At 41.4% G+C, this 13,751-nt stretch overlaps 1 protein-coding gene across 2 annotated transcripts in view; it reads right to left on the minus strand.

Moving 5' to 3' along the window:
- The window catches only part of SLCO4A1 (solute carrier organic anion transporter family member 4A1), a 58,348-nt gene that overhangs the window by 14,389 nt on the left and 30,208 nt on the right, over nucleotides 1–13,751 (minus strand). For both annotated transcript variants that reach the window (XM_039354022.1, XM_039354023.1), the window contains 4 exons: nucleotides 8,815–9,834; nucleotides 7,603–7,693; nucleotides 6,681–6,802; nucleotides 5,096–5,207 (listed from right to left, as the gene is read on the minus strand). In XM_039354022.1, coding sequence (XP_039209956.1) covers nucleotides 5,096–5,207; nucleotides 6,681–6,802; nucleotides 7,603–7,693; nucleotides 8,815–9,634 — 1,145 coding nt within the window. In that variant the 5' untranslated portion in view covers nucleotides 9,635–9,834. The remainder of the gene's footprint in view (nucleotides 1–5,095; nucleotides 5,208–6,680; nucleotides 6,803–7,602; nucleotides 7,694–8,814; nucleotides 9,835–13,751) is intronic.

A 13,751-nucleotide genomic window follows, 5' to 3' on the forward strand; every position in this document is an offset into this window, starting at 1 on the left:
CGTATAAGACAATCGATGCCAAGTCGCATGCCTAGAAAGTCGTCTTATACGCCGGAAATAACGTTATTTCCGGCGTATAAGACGACTTTCTAGGCATGCGACTCGGCATCGATCATCTTATGCGCCGGAAATAATGTTATTTCCGGCGTATAAGATGATCGACGCCGAGTCGCATGCCTAGAAAGTCGTCTTATACGCTGGAAATAACGTTATTTCCGGCGTATAAGACAATCGATGCCAAGTCGCATGCCTAGAAAGTCGTCTTATATGCGACTCGGCATCGATCATCTTGCGATTTGGCGTGATCGTCTTGCGACCCGGCGTCGAACTCGGGGGTCGTCTTATACGCCGAGTCGCCCTATACGCCGGAATATACGGTAGTTAAGTTTAAGGTTAAGAATGATGTATAAACCCAACGGTGTATCTGGTATTGGAATAAGGAAATAATTTAGATGATTTTGCAGAGTTTCTCAGATGGTTTCTTAATGCAAAGATCTCGGTTTCATCCTTTCATTCAATAAACCTTGGATTAATATTTGGAGGAAAAAGAGGTTAACCTCACAACATAGTTTAAATTTCGGCTTTTAGTTCATCTTTGTTCATTGAGTTGTTGGTCACACTCTGCCTGGCTTTTAAATGTTATTTTTGAATTTAATTTTCTTATGCAGAATAGCTGTGTCATGGCCTTGAAAAGTGGCAGAGGGTCAAACAATTCAGATATAGGTTCCATGTATTTTTTAGTGTTAGCAGTTCTTAGATTAACAATGGGTGCTGTATACTTGCTTTTATCAAGAGACCTCAGAGAAATACAATTTTCTTTGCAAAGATGGGTTTACAATAGATTGAACTTCACAATTTCAAACAGGTTAACTGAAGGATTAACCAAATTACTGTATTTCCCAGAAAATAAGCCCTACCCCCAAAATAAGCCTTAGTTTAGGGGCGAGGCACACGCCTAAAAATAAGCTAGGGCAGGGGTGGTGTGTGTGGAGCTGCCCCATGCGCCCTGCACCCATTTACCTGGCAGCCAGGCCTCTCCTTGCCGGCCCACTTCTTCTGCGCAAATCCCTTGCTCGGTTATCGGCTGCACTGGCCTTCCAGAAAGGCCTCTGATGGTGAAATGCAGGCTGGAGCTCCATTCTCAGCTGCAGAATGAAGCTGCTCCTTCAACTGCAGAAGAAGTAGGCAGGCTGGGGAAGGTCTGTTGGTGTGGGGGTAAGTAGAAAAGACACCCACCCCCCCAAAATAAGACTTGATGCCTCTTTTGGAGACAAAATAACAACAACAACAACAACAACAACAACAACAACAACAATAATAATAATAATAATAATAATGTGCTAAGGACTTGATAGGTAGACAAAATGCCAAATCCAGTCTGAACATCTGGCTGACTGTGCGATGATCCATAATAATAATAATAATAATAATAATAATAATAATAATAATAATAATAATAATAATAATAATGAAGATGTGCAAAAAATATCATTTGCCTGTAAGCAAAAACTAGTGGGATCATAAAATAGAGAAAGTCATAGAAAATGATAAAATTAAACTGCTCTGGGACTTCAGAATTCAAACAGACAAGCACTTGCAACATAACACCCCAGACTTAACAATTGTCGATAAGAAAGACAAAAAAGTCTGGATAGTGGACGTGGCAGTGGCTGGAGACAGCAGAATAGACGAGAAAGAACTGGAGAAGATAACAAAATACAAAGACCTACAAATAGAAATAGAAAGACTGTGGCAAAAGCAAGCAAGGGTAGTACCAATAGTAATAGGCTCCTTAGGTGCAATCCCAAAACAACCGGAGCACCACTTGAACACCATTGGCATTGACAAATTCGCTATTAGTCAATTGCAAAAGGCGGCCTTACTAGGAACTGCTTCCATCCTGCGACGATATCTGTAATACCATCAAACATCCACATCTGCCTATCCAAGGTCCTGGGTAAGGACTCGATAGGTAGACAAAATGCCAAATCCAGTCTGAACATCTGGCTGACTGTGCGATGATCCATAATAATAATAATAATAATAATAATAATAATAATAATAATAATAATAACACCCCAGACTTAACAATTGTCGATAAGAAAGACAAAAAAGTCTGGATAGTGGAGGTGGCAGTGCCTGGAGATAGCAGAATAGAAGAGAAAGAACTGGAAAAGATAACAAAATACAAAGACCTACAAATAGAAATAGAAAGACTGTGGCAAAAGCAAGCAAGGGTAGTACCAATAGTCATAGGCTCCTTGGGCGCAATCCCAAAACAACTGGAGCACCACTTGAACACCATTGGAATTGACAAATTTGCTATTAGTCAATTGCAAAAGGCGGCCTTATTAGGAACTGCTTCCAGCCTGCGACGATACCTGTAATACCATCAAACATCCACATCTGCCTATCCCAGGTCCTGGGTAAGGACTCGATAGGTAGACAAAATGCCAAATCCAGTCTGAACATCTGGCTGACTGTGCGATGATCCATAATAATAATAATAATAATAATAATAATAATAATAATAATAATAATAATAATAATAATAATAGTAAGCAAAAACTGGTGGGATCATAAAATAGAGAAAGTAATAGAAAATGATAAAATTAAACTGCTCTGGGACTTCAGAATTCAAACAGACAAGCACCTGCAACATAACACCCCAGACTTAACAATTGTCGATAAGGAAGACAAAAAAGTCTGGATAGTGGACGTGGCAGTGCCTGGAGATAGCAGAATAGACGAGAAAGAACTGGAGAAGATAACAAAATACAAAGACCTACAAATAGAAATAGAAAGACTGTGGCAAAAGCAAGCAAGGGTAGTACCAATAGTCATAGGCTCCTTGGGTACAATCCCAAAACAACTGGAGCACCACTTGAACATCATTGGCATTGACAAATTCGCTATTAGTCAATTGCAAAAGGCGGCCTTATTGGGAACTGCTTCCATCCTGCGACGATATCTGTAATACCATCAAACATCCACATCTGCCTATCCCAGGTCCTGGGTAAGGACTCGATAGGTAGACAAAATGCCAAATCCAGTCTGAACATCTGGCTGACTGTGCGATGATCGATAATAATAATAATAGTACCGAGTCTTATTTTCAGGGAAACACAGGACTGTTCCTCCTCTAAAATCTATGCTTCTGAGTTTAGCTCAATTCAGATTTCTGGTGTGTCCTGTTTTGCCAAACATATTCTTTATTCTCTGTCTTTAGGAGCGGCAGCTAACAAGATGTGTACAATGAAGACACAGCACTGAATTACTTCAGTCTGTTTTGAAGGCAGCACAAAGGCATCCGAAATGAAAGGGTGCATTTGTTTGGATCTTCTTCAGAAGACAAACCAATGCTGTCTTCGGTTTGTAGCAGACTCATCAAGGGAATAATAAAACAACAAATTAGACCAGACTAAAGAGACATCATGAGTTAGCATTTTGAAGGAATCCAGCCACTGGCTATGCTTGTACAACCGTAGAAGTTCAATAAATGAATAAATAAATAAACTTGTCACCCTATTTTGGGGATTTCTACAAGAGACCGAATCATACCAACCAGTTGAATTTACTTATCAATAAGCTACTATATAATTGTTCATAATTAAAACTAATCAGTGTTAGCATAGCAATAGCACTTAAGACTTATGTACCACTTCACAGTGCTTTACAGCTCTCTTGAAGTGATTTACAGAGTCAGCATCTTGCCCCCAACAATCTGGGGTCCTCATTTTATCAACCTTGGAAGGATGGTCAGGATCGAACTGCTGGCAGTCAGCAGAGTCAGCCTGCAATACTGCATTCTGACCACTGTGCCACTCTTGGTTGCGTAGCATGTTGTGTTCCTGCTATTCCTGGTTTGTAAGTAAACTGATTAAGCATTTTAGAGTCCAGCAAGAGTTATAATACCTAGAAAACAAGTTATTACCATAAACTCTATGATTTATTCTGGAGGACATAATATGTTATAACATACTGTACCGTAATAGTTGTATTTTGCTAGCCTGGATTTCCTGTATTTATTTATTTGTTAGATTTCTAGGCCATTTTTATTATTTTTATGAACAAGGCAGTGAACATACATACCGTAAATGCCGGCGTACAAGGCGACCTGGCGTATAAGACAACCCCCGTCTTTATAGCCGGGCCGCATTCCTAGAACGTCGTCTTATACGCCGGAAACTACCAGTATTTCCGGCGTATAAGACGACTCGGCGTATAAGACGACCCCCGTCTTTGGCGCCGATTTCAGCGCTCGTGGAAGTCGTCTTATACGCCGGCATTTACGGTAATGTCCTTTCTCCTCCTATTTTCCCCACAATAACAACTGAGACTGCATTGTGCTGAGAGAGAGTGATTGATCTAAAGCAGTGGTTCTCAACCTTTCTAATGCTGCGACCCCATAATACAGTTCCCCATGTTGTGGTGACCCCCAATCACTTATACATCACCGGTTGCCAGGGCTGTGTCCAAAGAAAAGGGGAAAAAAATGGCGGACAGCCTTGTTTGGCGACCCCCGTGAAATGGTCGTTCGACCCCAAATGGGGTCCCGACCCACAGGTTGAGAACCACTGATCTAAAGTCATCCAGCTGACTTTCCTTTAAAATCATCCAGCTGATTTTGGGTCCATCACTAGGAGAGTGTGAATTCTAGTCCTGCTCACACTCTCCTGGTGATTGACCCAAAGTCACCCATTCAGCTTTTATGCTTTAGGTAGGTCTAAAACTCACAGTCCTTTGATGTTTGGCCCAAGGTTACGCAGCTGACATTTATGCCTAAAGCGGGACTGGAACTCAGAATCTCTTGGTGATTGGCCAAAGTCACCCAGCCAGCTTTTGTGCCTAAGCACTTTTGTGCCTAAGGCAGGGCTGGAACTCACAGGCTCCTGGTTTCTAGGCCAAAACCTTAACACTATGCCAAACCGTCTCTATGTATTGTCTGAATACAGTATCTGAATACAGTATAAATGTATTGTTATGAATACATTTGGTTAAAGGAACAAAGACAGTGCTGGAGTATTTTTCCCCATACCCCAAAGTCATATTCAATACAAATTTTTATGAATTATTATAAAAGGGAAGTTCTTACTGTGGCAGGTCTTTCACCGTCTTTCCGAAATCAGGATCTGAGGCTGTTTTATGGCTGCCATCTTTTGATTGATGGGTTTCCGAAACTCGCATGACTGTGTAGCGCTGAGATCCTGTGAAATCAGATGTTACGATAAGACCATTGATTTGTGCCTGTCATTTGGTTCACCTGAACATATCGATGCTCTCATCGGCAACCAACGTTCTGAGGTTCCTGCTCTGCCTTCTGTTAAAATAAGGTTGTCAACTCTTTAACAAAGATTGCTTATTTCTATTGCTTCTATTTCTTAGCTAGGCTTTGACTTTAATCATTTAAAAGTAATCCTTCTGAAAGAATTCAAATATAAAATTGTTGGGAAACTTTATTTCTACTGAATTAGCTTCTCTCCAAGTGGATACAGAAAGATAAAGATGCTTTGTCAATGGAACCCGTTGCATTTTCTTTTCTTTTTTTTAATCTATAATTACACTCTGCAATTTTTTCCATGCAATAACTGTATTTTTGCAATCTTTTTTTTACCCCTTTTCCCTTTTCTTTTAAAGTAAATATTTTTTAAAAAATACATCTGTCTACAGTGGGGTGCAAGACTTCTCTGATGAATTCAAGACATCCTTACTATTTATTTATATTCTGCCTTTATTATTATTATATTTACCAGTGGAACAACCTGCCTCCAGAAGCGGTGAATGCTCCAACACTGGACGTTTTTAAGAAGAGACTGGATAGCCATTTGTCCGAAATGATATAGTGTTACCTGCCTGAGCAGGGGGTTGGACTAGATGACCTCCAAGGTCCCTTCCAACTTTTTATTATTATTATTGTTATTGTTATTGTTACTGTTATTATTATCATCATCATCATCATTATAAATAATTCAAGATGGCAAACACACACAATGCTCCTTCCTTCTCTTATTTTCCCCATAACAACAACCTGTTAGGGAAGAAGGAAGGAAAGAAGGAAGGAAGGAAGGAAGGAAGGAGGGAGAGAGGGAGGGAGAGAAGGAGGGAGGGAGGGAAGAAGGAGGGAGGGGGGGAGGGAGGGAGGGAGGGAGGGAGGGAGGAAGGGATGGAAGGGAAGGATGGGAAGGAAGGAATATTGTGTGTTCGCTGTCTTGAGTTATTTGTGAAAATAATAAAGGCAGGATACAAATGAATGAATGAATGAATGAATAGTTGCCATGTCCCAGAGTCACGTGATCCCCTTTTGTGACCTTTTGACAAGCAAAGCCAGTGGGGAAGCTGGATTCCCTTTACAACCCATGTTTCACTTAGCGACCGTGGCAAGAAAGGTCATAACATGGGGCAAAACTCATTTAACAACGGTCTCGCTTAGTAACAGAATTTTTACTTGTGATCGTAAGTCGAAGACTACCGGTAGATAAATATTATTGCCTTGAAATCCACACTGAATAATCTAATGCATCAAGGTTCATAATACTGCGATTAAAAAACAAACAAACAATGGGAAAATATTATAGCGCCTTGTATCCTTGAGAGAAGAGAAGTGGGCTATTTTGGCAGGCTCCCAACATCCTGAAAAGGAGCTCTGCTAAAGGAATCTGGTTGAGATTCAGTTCACGTACCTGGGAGGCGATGAGGGTACCCCAAAATGGGTACTGAAATCAAGAGGGAACCAGCCCCAGCGCCCAAGAATCCAATCCACCATGCTCCAACCCACAGGGAATTATCGGGTGTAAGATCAATTCTGGGAATAAAACCAGGAGAAAAGCTGTAGATTTTCAGAAATCCAATCCAATGTCCCTCTCTGGCTGTGGCAGATCACGGAAGCAAAGCTAATTCACACAAGCATGAGATGTAGCTGTTTCTTTCTTCAAAGATATATTAATTCCCTAGTTGCTTGGGAGAAATTTTTCAAGCGGGACATGTTTTTGCAATGATTACAAACTGGGCAATAAATCGAAGTCATTGTTCTTTGCTTTAGGCAGGGCTAAAGGGAAATGACAATAACAACAACAGAGAGCGTATGCACGCGCGCACACACACAGACACAAAATAGACAAGGTTCTCAGCTTTTCCTGCCCAGCCTGAGATTTTTCTGGTTTGTTCAGACTGCATTTGACAACCTGAGACAAAAATAAATGTCATGATAATCACCGTTCTAAGGATAATCGAAAAAAGAAAACTATCTCCATATAAAGTATGTAGACCAGGGGTCTTCAAACTTGGCCCTTTTATGACTTGTGGATTTCAACTCCCAGAATGCTTCAGCCTGGTTACAGAATTCTGGGAGTTGAAGTCCACTCATCTTGAAGCTGTTAATGTTGAGAAACACTGTCCTAGATGCCTGAACCTACATAGCATCTGGACATCCAGATTTACACTGGAAGATCTTACTAGAAATACTCCTCCGAAAATGCTGACATTTATTGAAGCTACATCCCCTGTGGATACTGGCTTTGATTCTACCTGACAGAAGCATATCAAGAAAGGGGCAGAAGGTTTCAGGGTTGATGGAAGGAAAGAGAAAGGGGGCCAGGAACTTACTGTCTCCCAACTTCAGTGTAAATATTGAGAAAGATGCCTCCAATCAAGTAGCCAGCAGCTGGGCCCAATATGGCAGCAGTGTAGAAAACAGCTGAAAAGAGAAAGACACAACGCTGTTGGCCAAAGTTCAACACGGAAGATTTTGGTCTTGGCTCAGGCTCAGATTTGGGCAAAGAAGGCCACTGCAGGAACCCATAACTTTCTCCAAGTTTCGTTCAGTTTTATTAAGTTGAAAGGGATCCAGGGATCTCCAAACTTGGCAACTTTAAGACTTGTGGACCAACTCCCAGGATTCTCCAGCCATCATGGCTGACTAGGGATTTCTGGGAGGTGAAGTCCACAAGTCTTAAAGTTGCCAGGTTTGGAGACCCTTGCTCTGATCCAACCTCCTGGACAATATAAAGGACTACATGACCCAGAGGATTCGTTCCCAATAGGTGGCCTTCAACTGGAGAACCTCTACCAAGGTTTCTTCTCTTGTTCAGTGAGGACTGCATTCCCTGATTAACCAGCAGGAATTCTAATTTTTTGTTGCCCAGGCCCAGATGGACTTCAGGAAGCGGCATCCACACAGAGAACTGGTTGTTCACATATTTGAATCCCACCACTGGATAGAGATAGATAGATAGATAGATAGACAGACAGACAGACAGACAGACACAGACACAGAGAGAGAGATAGAGATAAAAGATAGAGATGATAGATATAATGGTGGGATTCAGCCAGTTTGCACCACTTCAGCAGAACTGATAGCTATTTTTTTGTTACCAAGGTCCAGAATGGACTTCCGGAAGCGGCATCCACACAGAGAACTGGTTGTTCACATATTTGAATCCCACCAATGGATAGCTAGCTAGCTAGCTAGATAGATAGATAGATACAGACAGAGAGAGAGAGAGAGAGAAAGGGAGAGAGAGAGAGGGAGAGAGAGAGGGAGAGAGAGAGAGAGAGATAAAAGATAGAGATGATAGATACAGTGGTGGGATTCAGCCAGTTTGCACCACTTCAGCAGAACCGATAGCTATTTTTTTGTTGCCAAGGCCCAGAATGGACTTCCGGAAGCAGCATCCATACAGAGAACCGGTTGTTCACATATTTGAATCCCACCACTGGATAGCTATCCAGTGGTGGGATTCAAATAGATAGATAGATAGATATCATTCGGTGACATCATCCTGCCCATTCCATCATTCTGTGAACCACAAGGCTTACCAATATACACAGGGGAATAGTTGGACTTGACATTTTCATCCAGATAGGTCACCCCAAGGGTATAAAGTGGCGTTGCTCCAATCCCATGTAGAAACTGACCGAGCATGAAGACAAACTGATAATTGGACAGTGTGGAGACACTTTCTGCACACCACGCAGTTTGATTGGAGGAACACGTGCCAATCTCCTCTGAAAAATGGACTTCGTATTGGCTGGTGGTGAAATGAGGCAAGGCAAAAATGAGGGAGCCAATCCCCATGATCAAAACTCCCCAGCCCAGCCACCGTGGTTTATGCCCATTGCCCCCAAAGTAACTGACAAACGTTAAACACACGCAGGCCGCGATGTCATAGGAGCTGGCAATCAAACCGCTTTGGTAGCTCTGAAGATCAAAGCGCCGTTCGATCGACGTAATGACGGTGTTGATAAAGCCGTTGACAGTCATGCCTTGCAAGAAGGAAGCCACGCACAGGAAGAACAGAACCCCTTTTGGGGTGTTGAAAAACTGTAAACAACTCGGGGTGAAGCCTCCCCATCCACACACCAGGACCTCCCGTTCAGTGGAGACGTATTTAATGCTGCCATTGAACCCGTTTTCGTTTGGGGATCTCGCCTCACAGAGAGGCTTCATGCAGGAATCTGAAGGACTGTTTGTGTTGGAGTAGAACGTCCCATTGCTCAAAGGGGTGGTGCAGGATTCCTCGGGACTGGGGCTGTCAAAAGGAGGGCTGTTCTCCACAGAATTGAGTGTGTTGGAAAAAATAAGTTTGTGGGTGCAGTGGAAGCCATTTTCTCCCACCATATTGTGAGACATTTCCATCAAACAGGGCAGGCTGATGTTATCAGATGTCTTTCTGTCTCTCTCTGTCTCTGTCTCTCTTTTTTTCTTCTCGTCCTTCCACAAGCTGGCTTGGATCCTTGTGGTTGAAAGCTGAAATCTTGGTCTTCAGATGAAGGGATTTTTGTGGGAACTAGATAAATAAGTAGGTGGACCATAGAGAGATCCTGAAACACTTCATTCTGAAAAAGAACATAAGAGAAATCAGCAGAATATCATAGAATAACAGAATAATAATAATAATAATAATAATAATAATAATAATAATGATAAAGTTGGAAGGGACCTTGGAGGTCATCTAGTCCAACCCCCTGCTCAGGCAGGAAACCCTATACATTTCGGACAAATGGCTGTCCAGTCTCTTCTTAAAAACTTCCAGTGTTGGAGCATTCACCGCTTCTGGAGGCAGGTTGTTCCACTGGTTAATTGTTCTAACTGTCAGGAAGTTTCTCCATAGATGATAATAATAATAATAATAATAATAATAATAATATAATAATAAAATAATAATAATAAAATGATCTTGGAAAACTGCAAGAGAAGGAAGACCAACCTGAATGTGGCATGGATTGACTACAAAAAGGCATTTGACTCTCTGCCACATGATTGGATAATAAAGTGCCTAGAAATAACAGGAGTCAGTAGAAACATCAGAAAATTTGTGCAAAGATCGATGGCACAATGGAAGACACAGTTGCAGATCAATGGTGAGAGGCTGGGAGAGGTTAATATCAAGAGAGGAATATTTCAAGGAGATTCATTATCACCATTACTATTTGTTATTGCACTGTTTCCTCTGTCAACAATACTGAATAACTCAGGACATGGCTATCAAACATCAAAAACATCTGCCAGACTATCCCACCTCCTTTATATGGATGATCTGAAGCTGTATGGAAAAACATCATCTGAAATAGAATCGCTGCTCAACACTGTCCGTATATATAGCCAAGATATTGTAATGGAGTTTGGCTTGGACAAATGTGCCACACTTACTATCAAACAAGGAAAAATAGTGAAAACTGAAGGAATCAAGATGCCCCACGAAAATAACATTAAGAGTCTGGATGAGGAAGAGTACTACAAATACTTGGGTATCCTTCAAGCTGACAACATCAAGCACACTGAAGTCAAGAAAAAAATTAGAGGTGAATACATCAAGAAAGTGAAGAAGATCTTAAAATCCAAACTCAATGGAGGAAATACCATAAAGGCAATCAACACCTGGGCAATCCCAGTCATTAGGTACACAGCTGGAATAGTGGACTGGACTCAAGCAGAACTAAAAGCAATGGATAGGCAGACCAGAAAAATAATGACAATGAATCATGCCCTTCATCCACGCAGTGACATTGATAGACTTTATCTACCAAGGCAAATAGGTGGGCGTGGAATGCTACAAGTACATCAGATGGTTGAAGAAGAAAAAATGGCTTTGGAAGAATATCTGAAGAACAATGATGAAGATGCACTGAAATTAGTATATCAGGAAGGCTTACTAACTACTGGAGAGACCAAACTGGCCTACAAGAAAGACCAAATGAAGAACAGAATAGAGGCATGGGAAGACAAAGCACTACATGGCCAATACATGAAAAAAATAGCTGGGAAAGCAGATAATAATAAAACCTGGCAATGGCTAAGAGCAGGAAAATTGAAGAAAGAGACCGAGGGACTAATTCTGGCTGCACAAGACCAAGCCTTAAGGACAAATGCATACAAAGTCAAAATTGAGAAGACAGCAACAGACAGTAAGTGCCGCCTATGCAAAGAAGCTGAAGAAACAGTGGACCACTTGGTAAGCTGTTGCAAGAAGATTGCACAAACTGATTACAAGCAGCGGCATGACAAAGTAGCAACAATGGTGCATTGGAAGATCTGCAAAAAATATCATTTGCCTGTAAGCAAAAACTGGTGGGATCATAAAATAGAGAAAGTCATAGAAAATGATAAAATTAAACTGCTCTGGGACTTCAGAATTCAAACAGACAAGCACCTGCAACATAACACCCCAGACTTAACAATTGTCGATAAGAAAGACAAAAAAGTCTGGATAGTGGATGTGGCAGTGCCTGGAGATAGCAGAATAGAAGAGAAAGAACTGGAGAAGATAACAAAATACAAAGACCTACAAATAGAAATAGAAAGACTGTGGCAAAAGCAAGCAAGGGTAGTACCAATAGTCATAGGCTCCTTGGGTGCAATCCCAAAACAACTGGAGCACCACTTGAACACCATTGGCATTGACAAATTCGCTATTAGTCAATTGCAAAAGGCGGCCTTATTAGGAACTGCTTCCATCCTGCGACGATATCTGTAATACCATCAAACATCCACATCTGCCTATCCCAGGTCCTGGGTAAGGACTCGATAGGTAGACAAAATGCCAAATCCAGTCTGAACATCTGGCTGACTGTGCGATGATCGATATAATAATAATAATAGGAAGAAGAAGAAGAGAGAAAGAAGAAGAAGAAGAAGAAGAAGAAGAAGAAGAAGAAGAAGAAGAAGAAGAAGAAGAAGAAGAAGAAGAAGAAGAAGAAGAAGAAGAAGAAGAAGAAGAAGAAGAAGAAGAAGAAGAAGAAGAAGAACTGGAGAAGATAACAAAATACAAAGACCTACAAATAGAAATAGAAAGACTGTGACAAAAGCAAGCAAGAGTAGTACCAATAGTAATAGGCTCCTTGGGTGCTAGCTATCCATTGGTGGGATTCAAATATGTGAACAACCGGTTCTCTGTGTGGATGCCGCTTCTGGAAGTCCATTCTTGACCTTGGCAACAAAAAAATAGCTATTAGTTCTGCTGAAGTGGTGCAAACTGGCTGAATCCCACCATTATATCTATCATCTCTATCTTTTATCTCTCTCTCTCTCTCTCTCTCTCTCTCTCTCTGTGTGTGTGTGTGTGTGTGTCTATCTGGAGCACCATTTGAACACCATTGGCATTGACAAATTTGCTATTAGTCAATTGCAAAAGGCGGCCTTACTAGGAACTGCTTCCATCCTGCGACAATATCTGTAATACCATCAAACATCCACATCTGCCTATCCCAGGTCCTTGGTAAGGACTCGATAGGTAGACAAATGCCAAATCCAGCCTGAACATCTGGCTCACTGTGCGATAATCCATAACAATAACAACAACAACAACAACAATAATAATAATAATAATAATAATAATAATAATAATAATAATAATAATAATAGTCTTCCAGTAGTTGAAGGGCCATCATACAGAACAGGGGATTGACTTATTCCCCAAAGCACCAGAGGGCAGGACAAGAAGCAACAGGTGGAAGCTTGTCAAGGAGAGATCCCACCTAGAATTGAGGAGAAATTTCCTGACAGTGGGAACAATTAATCAATGGAACAGCTTACCTCCAGAAGTTGTGGGTGCCCATCACTGGGATGGTATAGGGCCTCCCACCTTGAGCAGGGCGTTTGACCAGAAGACCTCCAAGGTGCCTCCCAGCCCTATGATTCGATATTCTATGTTCTAAGTAGCATTTATTCCTGTTTATTATACAGGAATCATAACATGTCATGGTTCCGATAGATGAAACCCATCGAAGAACTTCAAGGCAAGGATTCTTTCTTAAAGAACATTTTATTGAGGAAACCAATTATCGGCACTCCATAGTTGAACCCAAAGCTAAGCTTCCCCCACCCAGATACAAAGTAACAAGTTGCAATTCCCACTCCCATAAGGCAGTCATAAATCACATTCTCCAATTAACTTAAAACACGCCAGCCAAATATTATCAGTCTGTGTCCTTGAGTTCCCATGAAGCTGCGCTATTATTATGGCTAGCTGAGCTCAAGCATTCACCCCATCCCCCCCTTCTACATATGTTTTCCTAAAGAGCAAAGAAAGCAAGCTAAAAGCAAAGTAAAACGGCTTTAATTTCTCTCAGTTGTCATAGCGGGAACATCTATTGTCACAGCGTTGTCACATGTTCAGGCCAAATCACTGGTGGCCACGTTCTGCTTGAACACATGACCTACTTTGGAGCATGATTGTGTCTGAGCCCTTTTTTGATCGCATAAGAAGGCAAGTAATTGTATCCCTTTCCATCATTAAAGATGCGATCTACAGGAA

The sequence above is a fragment of the Crotalus tigris genome, unplaced genomic scaffold, assembly GCF_016545835.1.
Source record: "Crotalus tigris isolate CLP2741 ecotype Arizona unplaced genomic scaffold, ASM1654583v1 scf7180000018545.510300, whole genome shotgun sequence".
NCBI classification, from domain to species: domain Eukaryota; kingdom Metazoa; phylum Chordata; class Lepidosauria; order Squamata; family Viperidae; genus Crotalus; species Crotalus tigris.